Source organism: Chionomys nivalis, chromosome 4, assembly GCF_950005125.1.
Source record: "Chionomys nivalis chromosome 4, mChiNiv1.1, whole genome shotgun sequence".
NCBI lineage: Eukaryota > Metazoa > Chordata > Mammalia > Rodentia > Cricetidae > Chionomys > Chionomys nivalis.
Window position 1 is genome coordinate 62,290,449 of NC_080089.1, and position 20,442 is coordinate 62,310,890.

The window sequence follows — 20,442 nt, forward strand, 5'->3', positions numbered from 1 at the left end:
GGATTACAGGTATGCACCATCACACCCAGGGCTGGGATTGAACAGAGGGCTTCATGCATGCTAGATAAGCTCTCTACCAACAGAGCCAGATTCCAACTCTCCCCCCCTTTTTTAAATCTGAGCAAGGATCTCACTGTGATGTTCAGAGATCCTCCAGCTTCATCCTCCCGGGTGCTGGCATTACAGGTATGTACCACCACACTTGTTTCTGCTAATGGTCTTTTCACAAAGTTGAACATGCCAGAATGCACTTGTGTGGGGTGTGGGGGGGGGTGCAAGTTAGGCAAGCGCTCCATCAATTGAGCCACATACCCAGACCCCTCCTATTTTCTTTCTTTTATTTTTGTTTCATTTTATTTTGTTTTTTGAAACAAGGTTTCCCTGTGTAACTGCTCTAGCTGTCCTGGAACTTGCTTTGGAGACCAGGCTGTCAGGGCCCGGTTCTAGCCCAGACCATAAATTATTTCTCTAGACCAGACCCCAACATAAACTCTCTCTCTTGACTGGTGCGGAGGAGCCAGAAATAAAGACAAAACTCACATGGCTTAACTGGGAGGGAGATTCTCAGTGGTCCCTCATGAAGTCCAGAGTTCACATCCTGAAGAATTCCTCTCATTTATTCCCCAAACAGCTTTTATACCAACACATAAACTGAGCAGGAAAATACACCAGATCTGTCTCCTAGGTAACCAGGTGGATGGCGTTTTGTCACGTCCACATCTACCTGTCTGCTGTGTATGCTAACTGTCACATAGGCTTGAATCAGCATCTCTATAAGGCATCCTCCAAATTACAAAAAAAGGAGCAACAACATCCTGACCCTTTGTTAGGGCAGTGACAGCCTGTCTGCAGGGCTACGTGACCACCTCAGGTGGGGCCTCTGGCTTCAGAGCTTGGCTGCCACACCATATAGAAATATGGGCCTACACCAGGCTGGTCTCAAACTCACAGAGATCCACCTGTCTCTGTCTCTGCCTCTCCCAGTGCTGGGATTAAAGGCATGTGCCACCACTGCCCAGCCCCCTTCTATTTTCTTATCCTCTTAATTATTCCTTTTATCATGTTGTTTACCCATATATCTATTCTGTTATTATTCTAGACCTATTCACAGGGATTCTTCAAAGATTAATCCATTTATCCAGAGAAGATGTGTATGACAGTAAATATACGTGAATCCTCAAAACTGTACAGCAGGGCTAGCAAGATGGCTCTGCAGATAAAGGCGCTTGCCACTGAGCCTGTGTGGTGGAAGGAAAGAACTGACTGTTGCCAGGGGACCTCTGACCTCCACATGCACATAAATAAATAAGTAAATAAATAAGCAAATGTAAGAAAATAAAAAGGTTGAGGCAGGGACGTTCTCTAAGGAAGGAGGGGTCCTGACACCGCGGTCATTGGCCACAGGATTAAAATCAGGGATGTTCAGGGATGGGAAGATGAGTAGAGAGCTTGCTGTTCAATTTCTAGCACCCCTGTAAAAACTTGGGGAAGGCAGAATGTGCTTGGAATCCCACTGTGGAGGAGATGCAGGCAGAAGGATCCCAGGGGCTTGCTGGACGGCTGGTCCTGCCAAATCAATTCAGCGAGAGACCCTGCCTTAAATGAATAAAGTGGAGGGGCCCAAGAGATGGCTTAGCAGCTAAGAGTAAGAACTGCTCTTGCAGAGGCCCAGTATCCAGGCCAGGTAGCTCAAAATAACCCCAGCTCCAGGGTTCAAGGCCCTCTGCTTGCTTCTGAGAGCACCTGATCACACGTGCATACGCCCACACAGACACACATTCATACTCATAAATAAAAAGCTTTTTTAAAAGACATGGAGAAGCCTACAGTCCACAACCCCAGAGAACCTAGACAACAAAGGGGACCCTAAGAGAGACATACATGGATCTACATAGGAAGGAGAAAGAGACAAGACCTCCTGAGTAACCTGGGAGCATGCGGGTCACACGGGGTAGAGAGGAAGAGGGGAGGAAGGGAAGGCAGTGGAGAAAAAAATGTATAGCTCAATAGAAACAAAAAATAAAAAAAGAAGTGGCTACAGGACAGAGTTTGATAGAGAAAGCTCTGTTTATATAGAAACCTGTGTTTATACTCTGTCTCAAGTAAATATTTTACTTAAAAAAATTATTTAAAAAATGCTGTGGCGAGCAATTGAGGACATCCTTTGACTTCCACATACATGCACATACCACACGTACGTGCACACGCGCACATGCACACACCCCAGACTGTGGTGCACACACACACACACACACACAAGTGCATGTGCTCATACACTAGTATAGATCAGCACGGTGGATCGGACCAAAGCTGAAGCGAGCTCCTTCAGCAGAAAATGGCGGCTTATACCACAGATGTGCCGTGCGGCTGAGCGATCAGCTGCACAGGAAACAGTTGGGACAGATGCGAGGTGAGTAGGCGTGATTCTATTTTTAACTCGGCAGGACGTTGATCTGACGTAAAGAAACCTATGCATCTTGATATCATATGTCACTCGAGTTATGCCAGTGAGGCAAAGCCAAGTCAAGCCCCACAGCTCATTCCTGGGTGGGAAAGTGGGTTCCAGCGCCCCTTACCTCCCGCCTACTGCATTCAGTTTCCATGTCACCAAAGCCCAGAAGACCTTGTGGTGTAAGTACACATGAAACTCGGTTTTTATTTAAAGAGCCTACTTTCTGGACATCTATTTGGGGGATTACAGCGTTGGCTTGAGCGACTTGCAGGCATTAGAAGTTGAAGCCTTGCCTTCACTCGGCTGCTAAAGTTTAATTCACTCTAATTATTTCATATGGCATCGACTGTAATAGTTTCATAATTTCTAGTATATTAAGCACTTAATATGTTGTGTCATTTGAAATCACATATTAAATTCAGCAAAGTACATTTTAATGAGAGTTAAGTGGTGTGAAAATATTAACGCGATGTGACGGTTCATCTCGGTACTCTCATTTTCTGGTTTTTCGGAGTCTTTCCTGATGGGGGATGGGGGCAAAGGCCTCCTCACCAGGTAAGGGGAGTGGTTCCCTGGGAGAGGGCCCAGACCTCTTTGGAGTTTCCAGTGTTCTTTCTCATTTGTCCCCTCCCTGAGCCCTGCACAGCAAGGGCAAGAATTATGTCTTCCATCCTAGAAGAGATGCTAGCAGCCTGGCACCTGGGAGAGGCTTGCTTCAGGGTGATCCAGAGTCAGCAGAGGGGCTCTGGGACTTATAGGAGGCAGTTCCCCCTGTGTACCAGCCACTGTCAGTGAGGCCTAGGGGTGAGTGACATCGGAGTCCGTGGTGCCAAGACCTGAAGGCGCACCCCATGTTTCTTCACACCCTGCAAATGAGACAGACAGGCCAACTCAGGCAGAGAGGCTAGCGGATCTGCCCTCAGATTCAGTCCCCCCCCCTTTTTTTAACATTTATTATCATTGTGTATACATGATGGGGGTGGCATGCTCCATAGCACATGTGGAAGTCAGAGGACAATCCTGGGGGTCATTTCTCTCCCTCTACCATGCAGTTTCCAGGGCTTAAATGTTGTTGACGGTCTTACATGACAAGTACGTTGCCGCTCAATAACCTCCCCACCTCCCCACCACACACCATTTTTTCCTGACATTCGAGACAGGGTCTTATGTAACTGGGGGCAATCTTTATACACTAAATAATTAAAATCTAATAATAACACTAGATGTGGTGGTGTACCTCTCTAATCCCAGCACTCGGGAGGCAGAGGGAGGAGGAGCTCTGTGGTTGGAGGCTAGCCTGGTCTACAGAGCAAGCTCCAGGACAGCCAGGGTTTTGTTACACTGAGATGCCCTGTCTCAAAAAAACAGAACAAAAATCAAACCTGGTCTGCATTCTCTCACACAAGTGGTGGGAAGCCCTACCCCCAAAAGAACCAAGTTACCATACCTTATCTCTTGCCTTTCTGTGGCACAAGACACCCAGGGAAGATAGTCAGGTCCCCTCAGGTCTGCAGAGTGGAGAGAAGCCAATGACCCTGAAGGTTACAGGAGCTCCGCTGCCACCTCAGCTCTGAGATGGCGAGATGGCGGGTCAGAGCCAGTCCTCAGTAGCACCCACACTCCTCTGCTTTAGTGCTTCTGTCTTGGGGGATTGGGGCTTCCTGGGAAGTCATGATCTACCTGACTCTTCCCTTAAGGGGTCCCTTTCATGAGATCTCTCCTCCAGCCTCATTCCATATCCATTCTATCTCCTCCATTGACCCATTAGCTTAGTCTGCTTTCCGATGCTATAACAAAGCACCCAAAGCTGGGAATCTGTAGAAGAAAGGTTTATACAGCCTACAGTTTTGGAGCATTGATTTCCATGACTGGGTAGCCCCACTGTTTGGTCTTTGCTGAAGGTATCTGGGCACATCACCACACGTTGGACAGCATCCTTTATTGCATCTTTTATTGCAGGCCTCCATGATCTGCAATAAAAGTTACTGTGGTGCCAGGAAGCCAAGGACGCCAAACTGGTAGAACAACCTTCTCTCATGGTAAATAATCCAGCCCTCACCAGTCCAGCACAGCTTTCATTCAGTTCCAGGAGGAAAACATTCATCGCTTCAGGCGTGGTGGTGCCCTGTGGCTGACTTACCTTCTACCTCCCCGCTACTAAATGAAGTTTTAGTCTGAAATCACAGTAGTATCCTCCACCTTCTTCCATGGTGGGCCCTCCAGGCTGAGGGGAGCATTGTTCTCAGCGGGCCTGAGAGCTAGGTCTGCCCTCACCACTGCAGATCCTTCTGAGGCTGTCACACTTCCGGGAAGACCAGGATGTTTGCACCCTTGTAAGGCAGGACACAGAAATAATGTTGGAATTTAAATTTTTATCCCCTCTTATTTTGTGTATGTGTGCGTTTGGGTGAGTGCCGTGGCACCTGTGTGTGGAGGTCAGAGGCCAACTTGAGGTTGGAGGCCAACTTGTCAGAGTGAGTCAGTTCTCCCATTCCATCATGTGGGTCCTAGGGATCAAACTCAAGTCATCAGCCTGATTACCCCCTGAGCCATCTTGGCGTTTTTGCATCTTGCTAACTGTATTCTCTCGGGAAAGCCCTTCAGTTATACAAGCGCAGCATGTCAGGGCGGAACAAGACATTAGCAGTTAACAGAAGCTAAAACAGGACTAGCGCCAGAAAGAGTGGAACTAGAACCCGGAGAGATTCCTCCCCTTCAGAACCAGAAAAAGCCAACACACAGCAAACCAAACAGACCGCTCAGGCTTAAAATAGCCAGGAACGGTGAGCAAGAACCGGGTCTGTCTCTTGCTGGCTTGCACAATAAGGCAGTTATGAACCCACCGGCTGTACCTGTCACCGTGACACGTGTGCGCAGTCACTGTGTCGGAAATGCTCCCCTTCCAAATACGTGAATAACGAACGCGGATGCTGATTGAAGTTTAGCATCATCTCCCATCAATGCTATTACTGGTGGTTATTTGCAATTCCCTTTTGCAAATCGGAGGGAAACATCATTGCCCAAATTAGCTCTTTTCACTCAATAAAGGCCATTATTAGCATTCCGAGTTTTGCAGTTGCTTACTGCTTATTTAGAGAGAGGTCACGTGAGAAGCTGGGCAGCGTGCACCTGATTTCCATCTCCTTGAAAAGAGGTAGGGAGGGGGAGGACTCAGCTCCAAAAGCCAGGCCTGGCGCTTCTCTGCCACCGCGGACGGACAGAAGGGTCCTTCTGTCTGTCTGACCGCACGCAGGCGGAGCACTCTCCTAAAGCCTCGCCAGTGGCTCCCTTGTGGTACTGGCTCTGGTGAGTGGAAGTGACTCCGGTGACTCTTGCCTGGGAGTCTCTGTCCCTGTCCTCTCAGGGCTGCCTGTGAAGCAAGTCATTGTTCAAAGGTCGCCTCCCTCTGTGGCCGCCCACCCCAGGGGCCGTCACTCAGTGACGTATACACCCCGACAGCCTCTTAACTCCGTCTCCGTCCTGTCCTTGCTGGCACCCGAGCTCCGACTCATTCTCTCCCCTTAAAGAGCGGGTGGAAACACGTCCCCGCTCCGGGTTTGTCAGAGCGAAGAAGGGAGGAAGAGTAGGCTAAGCTTGGGGGTAAAGTCTAACCGGGAACGGTGGGGTGGGCTCTTCCTTCAGCGTCCTACTGTGCACGATAAAAGACCGTTCTCCGAACTGGGCCGGCGTCCAAATCTCCACTTCTTTCACTTGGTTTAACCCGCCAGAGCCTCGATTTCCTATCTTGCAAAGTGGGGGGAACCATACTCATTAAAGTGCCAGGCCCTTAGTAAACGCAGGAGTCAGAGCGTGCGCTTCCCCCAACCACCGCCAGCCGCGGGCCACACTCGGAAAAGTCAGGGCTCCGTAGTGGACGCCTCTCTTTCCCTCGGTGTCTTGTCCCCAGGTTACCCCGGTGTCCCGCGCCGCAGCTGAGAGACCCCGGCGCCAGCCCCGCGCGGCCAGGCGCGTGCACAGCGAGAGTCACGTGGCGGACTGTGACAGCGGGGCCGCGCACAGTTCGGGCCGGAACGGGTCTGTTTCCCATCGTCCCCTCATTTGCATATACAATGTACAAAAGAAGCTGAGGACATAATTAAATTTACTCTAAATCTGAACTAAAAATTACAAACGTAAAATATAGAACAAAGACGGTATTAATTTGTAGCGATATTGGATTTACAAACATGATACAGAATTCTCACCGTAAGTGAAAAAGTTATGATAATTTTGGCCTTATATACTTCCCGAGAAGCAGCTGTGTTTGTGCTCGCTTCGGCAGCACATATACTAAAATTGGAACGATACAGAGAAGATTAGCATGGCCCCTGCGCAAGGATGACACGCAAATTCGTGAAGCGTTCCATATTTTTCTTCTCGTTTTTAAATTTCATGTCTACAACATTCCCAACACCTTCCTTCCATGTTTTACCTTTTGCTTGGTTCAATGGAGCTATAGTCCTTAAGGGAGAAATAAGGGCCTAGACAGACCCATCTCTGCAGTGTGCCTTATTCATGGGCTTCGGTTGCAGTTTGTGATTTATTTTATCTTTGAGATAGGTCTCACACATCCCGCCCTGGCCTCGAATTTGCTATGCGGTCTAGAATGACCTCAACTCAAACTGGATCTTCCTGCCGCCACCTCCCCGTTGCTGGCTCCAGCTGGCCTCTGCTTCCCTCCTCACTAACCCATTAAGGAACGGTTCGCCAAACAGTTCACTTGGGGTAACAAACCGCAATGACGTGGAGTCCCCTGGGCAAGACTAGCAAGGGTTTGAAAACTAGGCCCAATAGCTCTGAAGATACACTGACTGCGAAAGTAGAATTTCCTGGTCCTCGCATTATTCACCTGCCAAATAACTAACGAATAACACAGAAACCCTAATGAGCAAGAGGAAGGAGGAGGGACCACCCTCCCCAAGTTCAAGTTTCCTGGGCTGACTTACTCAATGCTTTCTAAAATGTCCAATTCTTCCCCACAAAGGAAAATGGTGTCTGTGCTTCGCTGGTTCCCGAGCCCGCGCGTGGGCTCTGCAGACCCTGGGACGCCAGTGACTCCTGGCCTCGGAAGACCGGACGGACTGGGTGGACTCCTCAGCCTGCTACAGACTACGGAGCAGAGTTCACTCGGTAACTATTTCTGTTTTCGTCTCTGCAGGTGACATGACCCTTTCCTGATCACAGCGGCGAATCTGTGGGGACTCCTTACATCTCGGCTCCCGGCCTTCCTCTATGAACCGACTGGAGGACAGAGGACGATTCTTTCTCCTATAGTAAAGACTGGCAGGATCTTTATGTTGGACTGGAAATGATATAGGAACCCAACTGCTTTAAGGCAATCCCTCATTCTTCATGACAGGACCCGTCGTTTTGTTGGGGCATGCACTCCTTAGGGCTAGAAAAAGAAAAAAAAAAAATCTAAAGTCCTGGCTGTCTTTCCTGGCTCTGCTCTAACTTGCTCAAAGAACTTGGGCCGATCCATTGCCCTGTTGGCCACCTGTAGCCAACCAATGTTGATAACTTAGGATATCTGTCCAACCCGGCCTTGGTGGCTGCTTTCAGGTGTCTCCAGAAAGTCCAGAAGGTCGAGCTGGAGGGAGCACTGGTTTGTCTCTTTTCCTGCACCCTGGAGGTGTGGAAGGCCACAGACTGGAAAATGCACCGGCTTTCATTTTCCAGGACGGTTCTCCAGGCTTTACATGAATTAGCTTACTACATGCACAAACCAGTTGTATGAAGTCATGCTATGGATGAAGCAGAAACCCACAGAGTTCCAACAACAGATCCCATATTGAACAAAGAAAAGCAATGGAAACAGTGAACACGGTTACAGAACTGTGCTTTCATACACACTGTGGCTCCTCTGGCTGGGGAGGGAAGGGGCAGATGAGGCCGTCTAGAAGAATAAAAGCATAGAGAGGCTGTGCAATGCAGTGTTGCTTCTACTGGTGATCTGGATTCTAGGGGAGCAAAGGATCAAGGTTACACCGTAGGGTAGGGTAGCTGGGAATGCATGGATGGGGTAGTGTCTTTGAGACACAATTGGGGCAGGAGGAAGGTCTTCCTTTCCTGGGTTAACAATAAATGACTTGATACCCTACCCCAACACTAATCCTATTGGTGAAGGATCTTCTCTGTGAGCAGCAAGCTTGGGTTTAATTAACCTTATGCAAATGAGCATAATTGCTTCTCAGTGCCTGTTGTCCAGAAGCAACTGGGGACTCCTTCCCTCCAACGGTTCTAGCACCTAGATAAACTACCCTTTCACGTGGTTATTACGTGGGCACTTCTATGTCTGTGGTGTACCCTTGGAGGTGGCAAGGAAGGACAAGGTGTGACCTCAGTTGTGGAGAACACAGAAGTTCCCTGTGACCAAGGAAGTGAGGAACCCATTGGCAGAGGAAGCAGAGGTGGGATACAATGTACTGGTGTCTCAAGAGCAGAAGATAAACTATCTACTCAGTCTCTCCTGCAGGGTTTGCCGCACTGGTGGAGAAAGGCAATCTGTCCCACACTGCTCTCAGAAGGGATGGAATTCCTCTGGCGGAAGCTGTGGGGAGGTGGGGCATGCTTACATGGCTCCTTACCTCCAGACCTGTATTCCAGCGCCAGAGTCTTGTAGATAACTCGGAGAAACATAGGTACCATGCCAAACACCTGGAGGAAATCTCCTGTGAGATATTCTGTGCCCAGTCTCCCTTAATTTGCAAGCCCACACTTTCTCTGCAAAGCGAAGAAGTCCGAGTCTGGGCCCTGCCCACTGGCTGTAATGCCTATATTTCGTCGCAAGGTGGCAACATTGTGGCGAGAAATAGACATTAAAAATACTGGGTGTTTTTTAAAGCATATTTTCTCTATTAATGTTTCATTTAACTTAATTAGAATCTGGTAAGCTAATTAAAGTAGCTACGAGCCCCGCAATCAGCAATAATTCGTATAATTATTGATAATTACATCCATACCAATCGTTTGGTTATTAACATTTTGAGGGGGAACAAGCCATTTCGAGTGATGTGGAGCCCAGGAGGGTTTCCGTTTGTGTGTGTGTGTGTGTGTTTATTTTTATTTTTTGTGCGATAAAACTTTCTAGGTCGGATCCGCCTACATGTGCAATCCTCAGAGGCTCCATACTACCAGAGGCTCCCCTTTTGGCCAACCCCAGGTCCCTATGTACTTTTCTCTGCTTTGGGGAAGTTTGGAGGGAAAGGCAAGAAAAACATGTTCGCCAGTCTTTTTTGTTGGTGTGTAACCAAGGACCTTCCTGCTTAGGTGGTAACTGCCCTGCCCATTTTATCGAAAAGGATAGCGCGGCTTCCAACTGTGCGTTTGGGTAGTGGGAAACGCGCACGAGCAACCTGCAAGCCTGCGTGAGCTGTAGGGTCCTGTCCTTGGCGCACCGTGGGAACGCAAATCGCTTTCTCTGTAGATCTCACTTTCAAGATGGGTGCAGCCCCAGACGTGAAAGGGCTGGTAAGCATGCCCTCTTCACCTAACCCTTAGGTGAACTATTCCAGGCCCCTGGAGGGTCCCAGAGAGGGAGTAGCAAGGTGGAGCCTCACAGTTTGCCTGGAGCCCTCGCCGCCCTCACTTTCACCCATTCTCAGCTGATCCGGCCCTGACAGCATCCCAGGCTTGAGGGTTTGCAGCCCCAACACAGAGACTGGCCTGTCTCGTCTGAGCTTGGGGCTCAGCAGCTGCTTCTTTTCCCCACCGCCCAGACTGTCCTAGCTAGTATGCACCTCAAGAGTGAGGCTCCCTGGTATGAGCAGCTAGGGCTCAGAGCCCAAAACAATCCCTGGAACTTCGGGACTCGACTTCACCTCCAAATCCCCCAGACAGTGCTTGTAGCTAGCCTGAGGTGCTAGTCTGAGAGCCGGATCTTGGAGGAGACGATCCTGACAGCGGCCTGCAGATGGACTTCCTTCTTGGAGCGCTTCCTTGAGCCTCGGGGCGCAAACGAATATCATTTAATGGAGATTGGAAAACGAGGCCCTGGAAAAAAAAATAAAGGGCACAACGCAGGGTCTTTTCAAGCCAGAGGAGGGCATGAAATCCAGTCTGGGCTGAAAAATTCGTAAAAGAACCCGCTTTCTCCATTCTATCCTCCATACTGCTTGGGGGAGGGGTATGTTTCCTGCATCCACTAGGTGAGACTTCACACTCCTGGGCCACAGTGGGGGGGGGGGGGGGGGCGTGTCCAGGCCTTTGCACCTGTGGTCAGCAGTTCTCTCCTTTTTTCATTGGGGGTCCTCCAGCTGCACAAATCCAGTAGGACAGAGCTCCCTCCTTCCAGATAGCGACAGGCCGGTGGCAGGGCATCTGTCTGTAGCAGCGACCTGAAACACTCTCTCTGTCTTTTCCATACCTGTCCCGCCAAGATCTAATCTACAGCCTTCACTCCTCACCCCCACTCTGCCAGCGCTCCCGGGTCAGGTCTGTGGAGCCCGCACCAGCAAGCAGGGATATTCCGACTGAACCCGAGATTCCTAGCAGCCTGGGAGCCTAGAAGACTCCCTTGATGAGTATACCCCAACCCCCGCAGGTGACTTCATATACAGGAATCGAAAGGAGAAGGAAAAAAAGAACTTTCCGGCTGTACTAGCAAAGCTTGGGAAAGAAGGGACCACTGTCCAAGGGACCAGGCAGCGGTTTTCTTCCGCGATTAAAGCCCAGAGACCCAGGGTCCTGCTCCCGAGGCCTGTGGGGGTCTGCAGAGAGGTCAGGAGCCCGGAGAGAGCACCACCACTGTAACCTTGACCACGCCTCGCTCTTACGTCCTCACGCCCCATCTTTGGGAGGCAGTATCTTTCACCGGCCCCTCCCCCCCCCACCACCACCACCTGAGCACACTCCCAACTCCGCAGCCCCGAAGAGTGACATTTTTTTTTCTTTTTATTAAAAACAAAAGTCACGGATACAGGTCTCCCCAAATAGGCTCAAGATGGTCGCCATCTCGTGAGTCAGTTGTCGCCCTTTTAAAGTGCTGTTACGTTACACAACAACAAAAAAACACAAAGCAAAATCCAAAGAGGGATGAATACAAAATGAGGACTGGAAAAGGGTCCGGCAGAAGTAAAATAACTTACAGCATAAATAAAGTGAACCTAATACTGAACCAAGAGACTCACAGTCCGTTTATATCCATTGCACATAGCCACGTTGTCGTTAGGAACAATAGTTTCAGAAGTGGACGGGACGGGGAGCGCGCGGCTGCAGCCAGCGAAGATACTACATTATATTCACAATCCGGGTCCCAGAACATACTCAGGCCGGAGTGGGGTGTGTGTGGAAGAGGTCTCCCCTCTCCCGTTTCTTTCCCCCGGTAGTTCCAGTTTACCACTTGAGGTCCGATGCCCTGGAGTTCAAAGGAGGGGCGAGGCAGTATTTACAGTGGGAAACCGAGCCGGGCCCGAGTGGGGACCGGCGGGCAGGCGGCTGTATTTACAACGGTCAGGTCCTAATGGCTTGTTCCTCGCTCTGGGCCGCCACGGTAGCGGGTATTTACAGAAGGGAGCAGCATGGCTTGAGGGCGCGTGGGCACGGCCAGGCCTGCACTAGGGCAACAGCGGGGGCTTGAAGGAGCAGTTGCCAGTGCAGTGCCGGGGTGTCAGCATCTTGCAGGAGAAGTGGTGGAGAGCGTCGTGAGCTTCTGGAGAGAGAGTTGCACCAACCACGTTGGCCGCCTCGCCGGCCTCACTGGGCCTCGAGGTGCACCAGTTCCCCCCCCACCCCCGCGCGGGCCCCATTCAGCCCTTTGGGCACAGGAATTCTCAGTGGAGCAGAAGGGAGGCAGGGAGGCAAGAGTGAGACCTGGGCCAATCAGAACCATTTCTAAGGTCCGTTAGTCCCATTTTACAGAAGGGGAAACGGAGGCACAAAGAGATCTAATTGTCCAAGGCCAGGGTTGAACCAGAGAGCAAATTTTCAGATGCCCAGAGCTCAGGGGACCCTTTCTTCTTACCTCACAGTACGGAAATTTCCCCTCATTTCATTCAGTTCCCAATTTCCTTCTGATCCATGGGGGCCCGGGCCTCCTTTCTTACAAACCCACCCACCCATCCATCCACCCACCCACCCACCCACCCACCCATCTACCCATCCATCCATCCATCCATCCATCCATCCAATCAACACCCCCCCCCCGCATACCCCCCCCCGCATACCCCCCCCCCCGCATACACACACACACACACACACACACACTCATTCATCTTTGTTTCTGGGTTCACACCTTTTAATTTCTGCTGGATGGCATAGCGCGCCTTCCTCTCCTGGTCCAGTTCATTACACAAGGTATCTGGAAGACACAGAAGTACTTTGAGGAAACACAGGCGGTCCTCCAGCCAGTTGGCTGAGGTCGTGGCCAGGGTCACAGCCTCTCCCCGGCAGAACTAACTCCGGAAACTGGGGAGGAGACACTAATACTTCAAACTGCAGGCTGGGAGTGGGGGAGGAAATGGCCTGGGATGGCGCTTAAAGGCAGACGGATCTAACCAAAATTAAAGCAAACTTAGGCATTACTTCCCAGGTAATTTTACGCCTCGATTTTTAATTTAGAAACCATGGAAATTGCCGCGCTAAGAAGTTCAATCACTCCACGTAATGATGCCTGCAAGCCGTTTGCTGGGCTCGCTTGCCATTCTGAGGCTAATCAGACTATACAAAGGATATTAAATAAAAAAAAATAATTGTTAAATTACCTTCAATTTAAATCCAAATGACTGAGCCAACATTGCGGCTCCTGCCAGACGAGAGGCGGTTACTGCGCGCGCTGGCTCACCTGACTCCCGTCTTACCTCTGACAATCTGCAGCTGTTGCACCATTTCTTCCCGATAAGCCAATTCCCTCTTCATTTGATCCTGAAAATTATCTGTGCAAATTGATTAAGTGAGAGCTGTTAAGCACAGCCTCCTCTCCCAGCTCCACTTCCCGCTCCCTCCCGTCCTTACCCCTACTCCCCCCCCCCCCCCCAGTCCTTCCCTTCGCTGGAAACACTGGAGACTGGAGTTCTTTTCTCCCCCGGGGCCAGTGGCCTCCGCTGTCTGCACCCAGTTCCCGAAGCAGGTTCGGGAAGTGGTGTTGTGGGGCAGGAAAGGAAAGAAGTACCTTTGAGACTTTGGAATTCCCGCTCCAGCTTCTTTCGAAGCTCCATTTGCTCCAGAAGCAGTTTCTGCAATTCTTCTGTGAAGGGTTGGGAGAGAGGTAAAGGGGAGACTGAGGAAATCCAGGGGACCCACGGGCCCAAGGTTCTGCCCTGGCCAAAGGTCCTGACCCCTGAGCACTTTGTCTTTTACTTTTCACTTGAACTCCAAGACTTTGATGGAAGCTGGAGGTCTAGGGAATAGTCTCAGGATATTCAAATACAAGAAGGTAGAAACTATTTTGCATTTCTGGACCATGGTTCCAAGAAACAGTTGGAGCCTGACATCTGCTTTAAGTTGCTCCTAACTCTCCAACCTCAGAAGACGACCCACAAAACATGATTCCCCATTTCAAATGAGACTTCTACTCTCCCCTTTAAATACAAATCAGGGAGAATCTGGTCAGATCCAAGGACAGCCTTCCTAGAGAAAAAGAGGTACACAGAAAGTTTGTTTACAATTTCAAGGGGGTACTTAGACCCCCAAATCCATGTGCTAAACAACCAGATAAAAGACCAGGGGCATATCCTGTAAAATCTGCACCCCCATCCCATGCACAGTTTCTAAGCCCTTCCATTGGCCAGTGTGGGGAGGGCTCAGTTCAATATCCCCAGAAGCTTGTTCTGGGAAGCGGGAGGACAAGCTGCCCCCAACAGGAGATCACAAGTATCTAGATCCTCCCATGGGAAGGCTCCTTTGCAACACAGCCATGTAAGTGAAGGTCCTGAGTGGGATTCAGAGCCACTGTCCTCTGTGGCTTATGCCATCTTCCTCTGTCAGACTAAAGCAACAGGAGGAGGAGTGTCCTGCTCTGCAGATGAGCTCCAGCTACATTTTGTTGTGAAGGGTTATGCATTGATCCCAGAGGGAGAAGTAACCTTTGACACGTTCCTGAAATAAATACCCCCCCACCATCTTGTTCTTCAGAAAAAGTTCTGGGTTTTCGTGGGGTTAGAAAGAGACACAAATTGTCACCAGTGACAAGTTCTGAGAATCAAGGCCCATTCTTCCTTTTCACTGGGCCCTTCAAGACTGGCCTGTAAGAACCCAAACTTCCAATAAACTCTCTCTACTCTCAAGTGTACCTCTGTGCCGTGTACCCAGAGGGTTATCCTTTCTGCTGGGTGACATGGACTGAAGTCCTCTCCCCCAGTGGAACCTTGGGCACACACCCGCTACAAGAGTACAGGCCCTCTCCTCTAAGGACCCATCCACCTCAAGCACCTCATAGTTCCATTTCCCAGACTGAACCTCACCTCTGGCTAGGTTTTCAATATCTTTCTCCAACAGCTGAGTTCCTGTGACATCCAAAGCGAGCCCATCGTCACCTAGGATACAAGGGCAAGTAAGAGGGGTTCTGGGAATGCTGTCAAATTAAGGACCTCTGCCAGACCTGCATACCTTCCAAGACACTAACCTGGGAAGAAGGAAAGTGGATTTAGGAAGATGAGCCCAGGCAGGAAGCGCCCTTTGATCTATTTTAGGTGACTGAGGTGGTCCCTCTTCCCTTTGCTTTCGGTAGGGCCCCCTCCCCTTTCTCAGAAAGCCCACTAGAGAGAAACAGGTCCTGAAAGCCGGTCTGCATCTCCCCCACGACATTAACTTTCTCTTCAATGGCATCATTTGCTTACAATGAAAACCTTCCTCCAAGCCTGTGGTGACCCGAAGGAGTTGGATCTCAGCTCTGAGGCCACGGGTGCAGGCGAGGTCTGTTGGGGCTCACCTCGATCTGTGTTTGCAGGGCTTGGCTGGGAGACACTCCTTTGGTCTGAAAAGGATTTCCTAGTTTCCAAGTCGTCGGCTGTCGAGTGATTGTCTTCCTTGTCTTGCTCTAAAAGACAGACTGAGTCTCAAGGAGAGGCAAAGAAACTGTGACCCGGATATTACAGAACGGCCTCGGTTGGGGCGCCCAAGCCCTAATTAAAAACGTTGTGGCCGCCTCTGGTTCCCGGCTGTGCGCCCAGGCGCGCGCCCTGAGGCTTTGTGCTCTGCACCCCCTCCCCCCCGCAGAAGGTCTGCTCCATCCCAGCTTCACGCCCCCGCCCTAGCCCCTGGCCCCCGGAAAAGATCAAGACAAGCAGCTGAGCCCACTAGGGACGAGCGACCTACATTGCGCGCGCAGATACTGGGGCACCGGGAGAGCTCTGCCGGGTTTGTTCGCGCGACTCCAGAGGAGAGCGCATTCCAAGGGCGACCTTCCGGGTGCTGGTGGTTTAGGGGGACATTGTCCGGCCCCCGGCTGCAGAGGCCTGCTTGGATTTCTGTTGTCCCCTCCCCCCAGACCTGCTCTTCCTCCGCTAACAACCGAGTCCCAAATGCAAATGCAGGGTTACTCCTTGATGGGGGGCCGCAGCTACGCCTGAGCTTCTGGGGTACCCAAGCACGCAGCCACTAGCCCTCACCCTGCGCCCAGATCAGGCCTGAGTGCGTTTCTGGATAAATGAAGAACCTGAAGGAGATGCCTTCCAGGCGTAGTTTTTTGAAAGGTTTAAATCTCGGAGGAGGTGTGCTGGAGTGTGTGCGCAGGTGGAAATGAAGAGGATGGGTCGTGATTGTTGTTAACTAACCGAACCCAGAGCTTTGGGAGTCCAGTTTCCTTTTTCTTCTATTGTTCTTCTTTCCCCCCCTCTTTCTCTCTTTACGTCCCCAAGCCCGCCGGGCCCCTTCCCCTCATTCCCTCCCTTCCTTGAAAGGCCCGACTTGGCCCTGGGTTCTGGCTGTGCTCCCTATATCACAAGGGCCAGAGGCCTCGGGAGGCATTACCGTGGGCCTCTGGGGTGCAAAGGTACGAGGCCGTGGGACCCAGCGCCGCCGCAGCAGCTGCACTCTTCACGTGTTCGTCCCTCTCAGGCGCATACACCTGCGGCGGCCGAAAATGATAGGCGATTAGGGGGACAACCGTGCCTAGGGGCCAAATGAAAGGCCGAGGGGTGGCAGAGGTTGGTGGGCTCTGTAGACCTGGGCGCCCAGGGCAGCGGTGACACATCGTAGTTGATTTGGGACAATCTTTGGTACGCGCCAGCAAATGGCTTGAAACACAAAGCGGCTCTCAAGCTTCCGGCTGTTCAAATCCACCCACGTTCAGTGCTTTTCTTTTTTCTTCTTTTTCTTTTTTTTTTACTACTTTCCCTCCCTAGGTCGTTCCCTGCATAAACGACGCCTTTCTCACATAGTCAACAATTCCTAATTTAATAAACTCAATGTCAATGTACAGGTGTGCGCATCTACTTTCAAAACACCCAACCCTTCCGGCCTAGTCACAGTTCACTCTCCTGCCAATCAGAGAGCCCGCGAGCCTAGGCTTTCCAGCCAAGAGCTGTGGAGTTCCTTAGGCCCAAGTTGGAAAAGACTCTGAAAACTGCTAGTTAAAAGGATGGAGGATTCTAGAGCCTTCTTGGCAAGAGACTGCTCTCTTCTCTCCCTACTGTCTGGTGTTCCTTGGGTGTCATCCTCATGCATGCAGGCACACTTTGGGCCTGACCTTCAGGGAGCCTTTTTCTAGTTTTGGGTCCCTTTCTCTTCCATTCTTCCTTCAGCCCTCTTTTGTTTGTCATTCTGGGTGCCTAGCGGCCTCTACAAATCTCCTCCCCACTCCATCAACGAAAACAAAATGCCCTCGCTGTTTCTCAGGCCTGCTCCCTCCCCCGGATTTTCCGAATCCCGCAGCCCGGGGGTCCCTGAGTGCCTACTTCCACAGCCCTAAGCTGGGGCTGTGAAGAACAGTTGGGACCTGCTGCTCCAACGCCCGAGCAGAACAAAATCCCAGTTCCCGCATCCGGCCCGGGCTTCTGTGCACAGACAGAACGGAGTAAGGGAGGAGGCGCCACCCGTGGGAAGCCTGGCTCACCTTGGCCACCGCGGGGCCTGCCAGGGGCCCGCAAGGCTCTCGTAGCTCATAGCCACCACTTGGTGGGCTCCTCTCAGTTCTCCGCACCACATCATCGGCCACCAGGTCCCCGAATGCGGTTCTGCCAGGGGGCGGTGGCCCAAGGCGGCGGCGAGGACGAGGGCTATCACCATCAGGAGAGTCTGTGGGACCGTCTGCGCCTGAGGATGTGACAGATGGGGGCCCAGCGGACTGGTCGCCGTCTGGGCCACCTCCCGTGCTGGGTGCGCTGGGCTCGGTGTCGTCCTGGGCGCCCTCCTCGTCGGGGAAGCGGTTGGACTCTACGTCCACCTCAGGTTCGTCCGCGGTGTCCACGTCGGGCGAGGCAGAATGGTAGCTGGAGCTGCCCTCGCTCAGAAAGTCCGGGCTCACGTAACCTCCTCCCGTCCCTGTGCCCGGTACTGGCCCACGAGCAGGCCCCGAGCCATATGCCTCGCGCGCGCTGCCGTAGAGTTTAGCGATGCTCTCCGCGTCCTTGACCACGGGTCGGAAGGCCGACACGTAGGAGCTTTTGCGGGCGGGTGGCGGTGGCGGAGGGGGCAAGGGAGCCAGGGTCGGAGGCAGCGCCTCGTCTGCGCCATCCTCATCCAGGGGCCCGCGGGATAGAGCGCTCGGGCAACGCTCCTCCGTACCGAGGCTGCCCTCCTTGGCTGGCTCGGCACCGTCCAAAGACTCCGGGCCGCCACCGCCAGCCGCTGCCGCCGCCGCCGCAGCAGCAGCAGCCACCGCGGCCGCTACGGCCTTGGCTTGGCTCTGTGCGGCCGGGTAAGGCGGCACCGGGAGGCTCCCGGCAGCTGGCCAGAACATGGGAAACGTCGGGTACACAGTGGCGGCGGCCGCTGCTGCAGCTACCGCCGCTGCGTCCTTGGCTGCACCGGAAGGTTGATGTCCCCAGAACATAGTACCGCCACCGGGACCGGGCCCTGCTCCCGGAGGCAAGTGGCCAGCCCCCGGACCACCGGCACCCCCGGCAGAGCCGGCGCCCCCACCGCTCCCGGTGCCAGGGCCTCCTTTGGGTTCTCCGGTGACCAACACTGGGTCGTCCTTTTTGGGACATAGGCCGAAGGCTGTGGGAAAACCGTAAGGATGTGGGAAAAGAGGAGGGGGCAGTTTCTGCAAGAGGCCAAAGCCTTTGCTGGGCACTGGAATCACCGGGTAGCTGCGAACTCCCGCGCTGCCCCCAGGCCCTCCAGGTCCTGTAGGGCCACTAGCTGCCGCCGCCAGGCCTAGTGCACGCTGCGGATGCGGTGGAGGTGGCCCCGGAGGCCCAGTCACCTCATCCTCACCGCAGCGGAGACTTTTGTGAGGCGGTGGGCCTGGGGCCATCTCCGCGCCGCACCCTGGACCGCCACCGCCGCCGCCACCAGCGCCGCCCTTCCCTGCACCACCGGACCCGCTATTAGCGCCACCTCCGCCGCCTCCTTGCAGCGAGAAGGTCCTCTTGCGCGTTCCGCCATTAAACATAGCCTTGACGTCCTCCCAAGCGTGGCTCAGTTCGTCGGTGGCCGACTTGTCACTGAGTTTGAGGTGCCGACGCCACGAGTTGAAGTTGGCGGCGTCGGGCTGAGTGTACTTGGCGTCGGGTGTGCGGTGCGAATGGAAGATGAACTTGTTGGGTGAGAAATACATGCTGCAGTAACCACACTTGATGCACTTGGCGCGAGAGCTGTTGTAACGGGCAGGAATGAAGCTGCCCCGAGAACCCCACGCGCACTCGTGTACCACGTCGAAAGCGAAGTTCTCGGGCAGTTTGGGTGGCTTGTGTTCACCCAGAAATGATTTGCACAGGCGTTCGGCCTCTCGTTTCGTGATCATTCCACAGCGGCGAGAGGAGATGGGCATGGCCCCGGCCCGACGCAGGATCTCCAGCTGCACCGGCGTGCACTGCACGCACGTGATGCCCAGGGCCACGCGGCGGTTGTGGATCTCATTGTAGCTGTAGTTTTTGAGCAGGGTGTTGGAGATCTGGGCTAGGCACAGGCGCTCCTGCCCATCAATGACCAGCGATACGATAGGCACTCCATACAGCGACGTCTCGCCCACCTGGTTGGGTTTCAGAGCGCTGGATCCTGAATAGGGCTGCAACTCTTGCTTGGAGTTGGGAGAAGAGCTGCCCTCGCGCCCCGGCCCCAGCTGAGTGGTGAGAGTCTCCATGCCGCCGCTCCTGCGAAACAGAAAGAGCAGAGAGCAGATGAGCCATTTTTAGCGCCTCTACCTCGGTTCAGGCCCGCCCAGCGGGGCGCAACGTGTGGGGTGCGAGGGGGTTACTTGGCAGTGGGGAGTCCAAGCTCATTCGTCCCTTGGACTGGCCTCTTTTGTTATTCAGACCCGTGCCTGCGCTGAAACAAAGCACCCGGGGGGCTAAGGGAGGAAAAAGGGAAAATCGAAACCTCAGGAAAGCCCCGGCTGCCAGGAGCCCAATCCTGTTGTTTTCAGATTGGGAAGGAAGTGAGACCCAGAGACGGAAAGTGACTTGCCCAAGACCACACAGCAATGCCATAGCCAAATCCAGGCTTTCCGGCCGGCGTACAGGTTCGCCTGCTTTCAGCTACCTCGCAGCCTTCCCTGCCCGACAGGGTCCTGAAGCCCGGACCAGCGGCCCCTCTGCTCAGTCGCGCGTGCACGCGTGCGGGCGGGGGCAGTGAGGGGAGAGGTGGGAGGCGAGGGAGGGGCACTCACTGCCCATCACCAAACTGCAGGATGTTGTGGTGGGGGCAGGGAGAAGGAGGAGGGTTGGAGGTTGAAGAACGTTGAGGGGAGGAGGCCACCGCTGTTCGCGGTGCTGAACCCTACCCTTTCCAAAGCTTGCCGCGTGCACCATGACCTCGAGTGGCCCCCACTGCACCTAGCTTCGGGATGACCGGCTTCCAGGAACAACAGTACCGGCTTGCACAAACCTGGACTACTCTTCTGACGCCTTGCGCCCCGTGTTCCTTGAGCAAAGAGTGTCCAGCTGGATTTA

General features: G+C 52.9%; 1 protein-coding gene, 1 long non-coding RNA gene and 1 other non-coding gene across 8 annotated transcripts; 1 reads left to right on the plus strand and 2 right to left on the minus strand.

The window, feature by feature from the left end:
- Positions 1 to 2,598: 2,598 nt before the first annotated feature.
- Positions 2,599 to 6,417, minus strand: LOC130873088 (uncharacterized). 5 transcript variants are annotated; one of them, XR_009057001.1, is made up of 5 exons: positions 5,305 to 6,417; positions 4,593 to 4,782; positions 3,900 to 3,960; positions 3,690 to 3,803; positions 2,599 to 3,318 (listed from the first exon to the last, which is right to left on the minus strand). It is a non-coding gene; the product is annotated as an uncharacterized LOC130873088 (long non-coding RNA). The 5 variants fall into 5 exon arrangements; XR_009057002.1 differs by lacking the exon at positions 3,690 to 3,803; XR_009057003.1 differs by lacking the exon at positions 3,690 to 3,803 and having other exon boundaries at positions 3,900 to 4,022.
- Positions 6,418 to 6,718: 301 nt separating this feature from the next.
- Positions 6,719 to 6,825, plus strand: LOC130874051 (U6 spliceosomal RNA). Its single transcript, XR_009057094.1, has one exon. It is a non-coding gene; the product is annotated as a U6 spliceosomal RNA (small nuclear RNA).
- Positions 6,826 to 11,367: 4,542 nt separating this feature from the next.
- On the minus strand, positions 11,368 to 19,980 carry Skor1 (SKI family transcriptional corepressor 1). Of its 2 annotated transcripts, none has more exons than XM_057768061.1 (9): positions 19,958 to 19,980; positions 17,442 to 19,644; positions 16,358 to 16,454; positions 15,318 to 15,425; positions 14,851 to 14,922; positions 13,560 to 13,634; positions 13,249 to 13,323; positions 12,684 to 12,749; positions 11,368 to 12,101 (listed from the first exon to the last, which is right to left on the minus strand). In XM_057768061.1, exons 1-9 carry the CDS (start codon positions 19,978 to 19,980, stop codon positions 12,007 to 12,009), a joined length of 2,814 nt encoding a protein of 937 aa, XP_057624044.1. In that variant the 3' UTR covers positions 11,368 to 12,006. The 2 variants fall into 2 exon arrangements, with proteins under 2 accessions (XP_057624044.1, XP_057624043.1); XM_057768060.1 differs by having other exon boundaries at positions 19,871 to 19,980.
- Between the last annotated feature and the right edge of the window lie 462 nt (positions 19,981 to 20,442).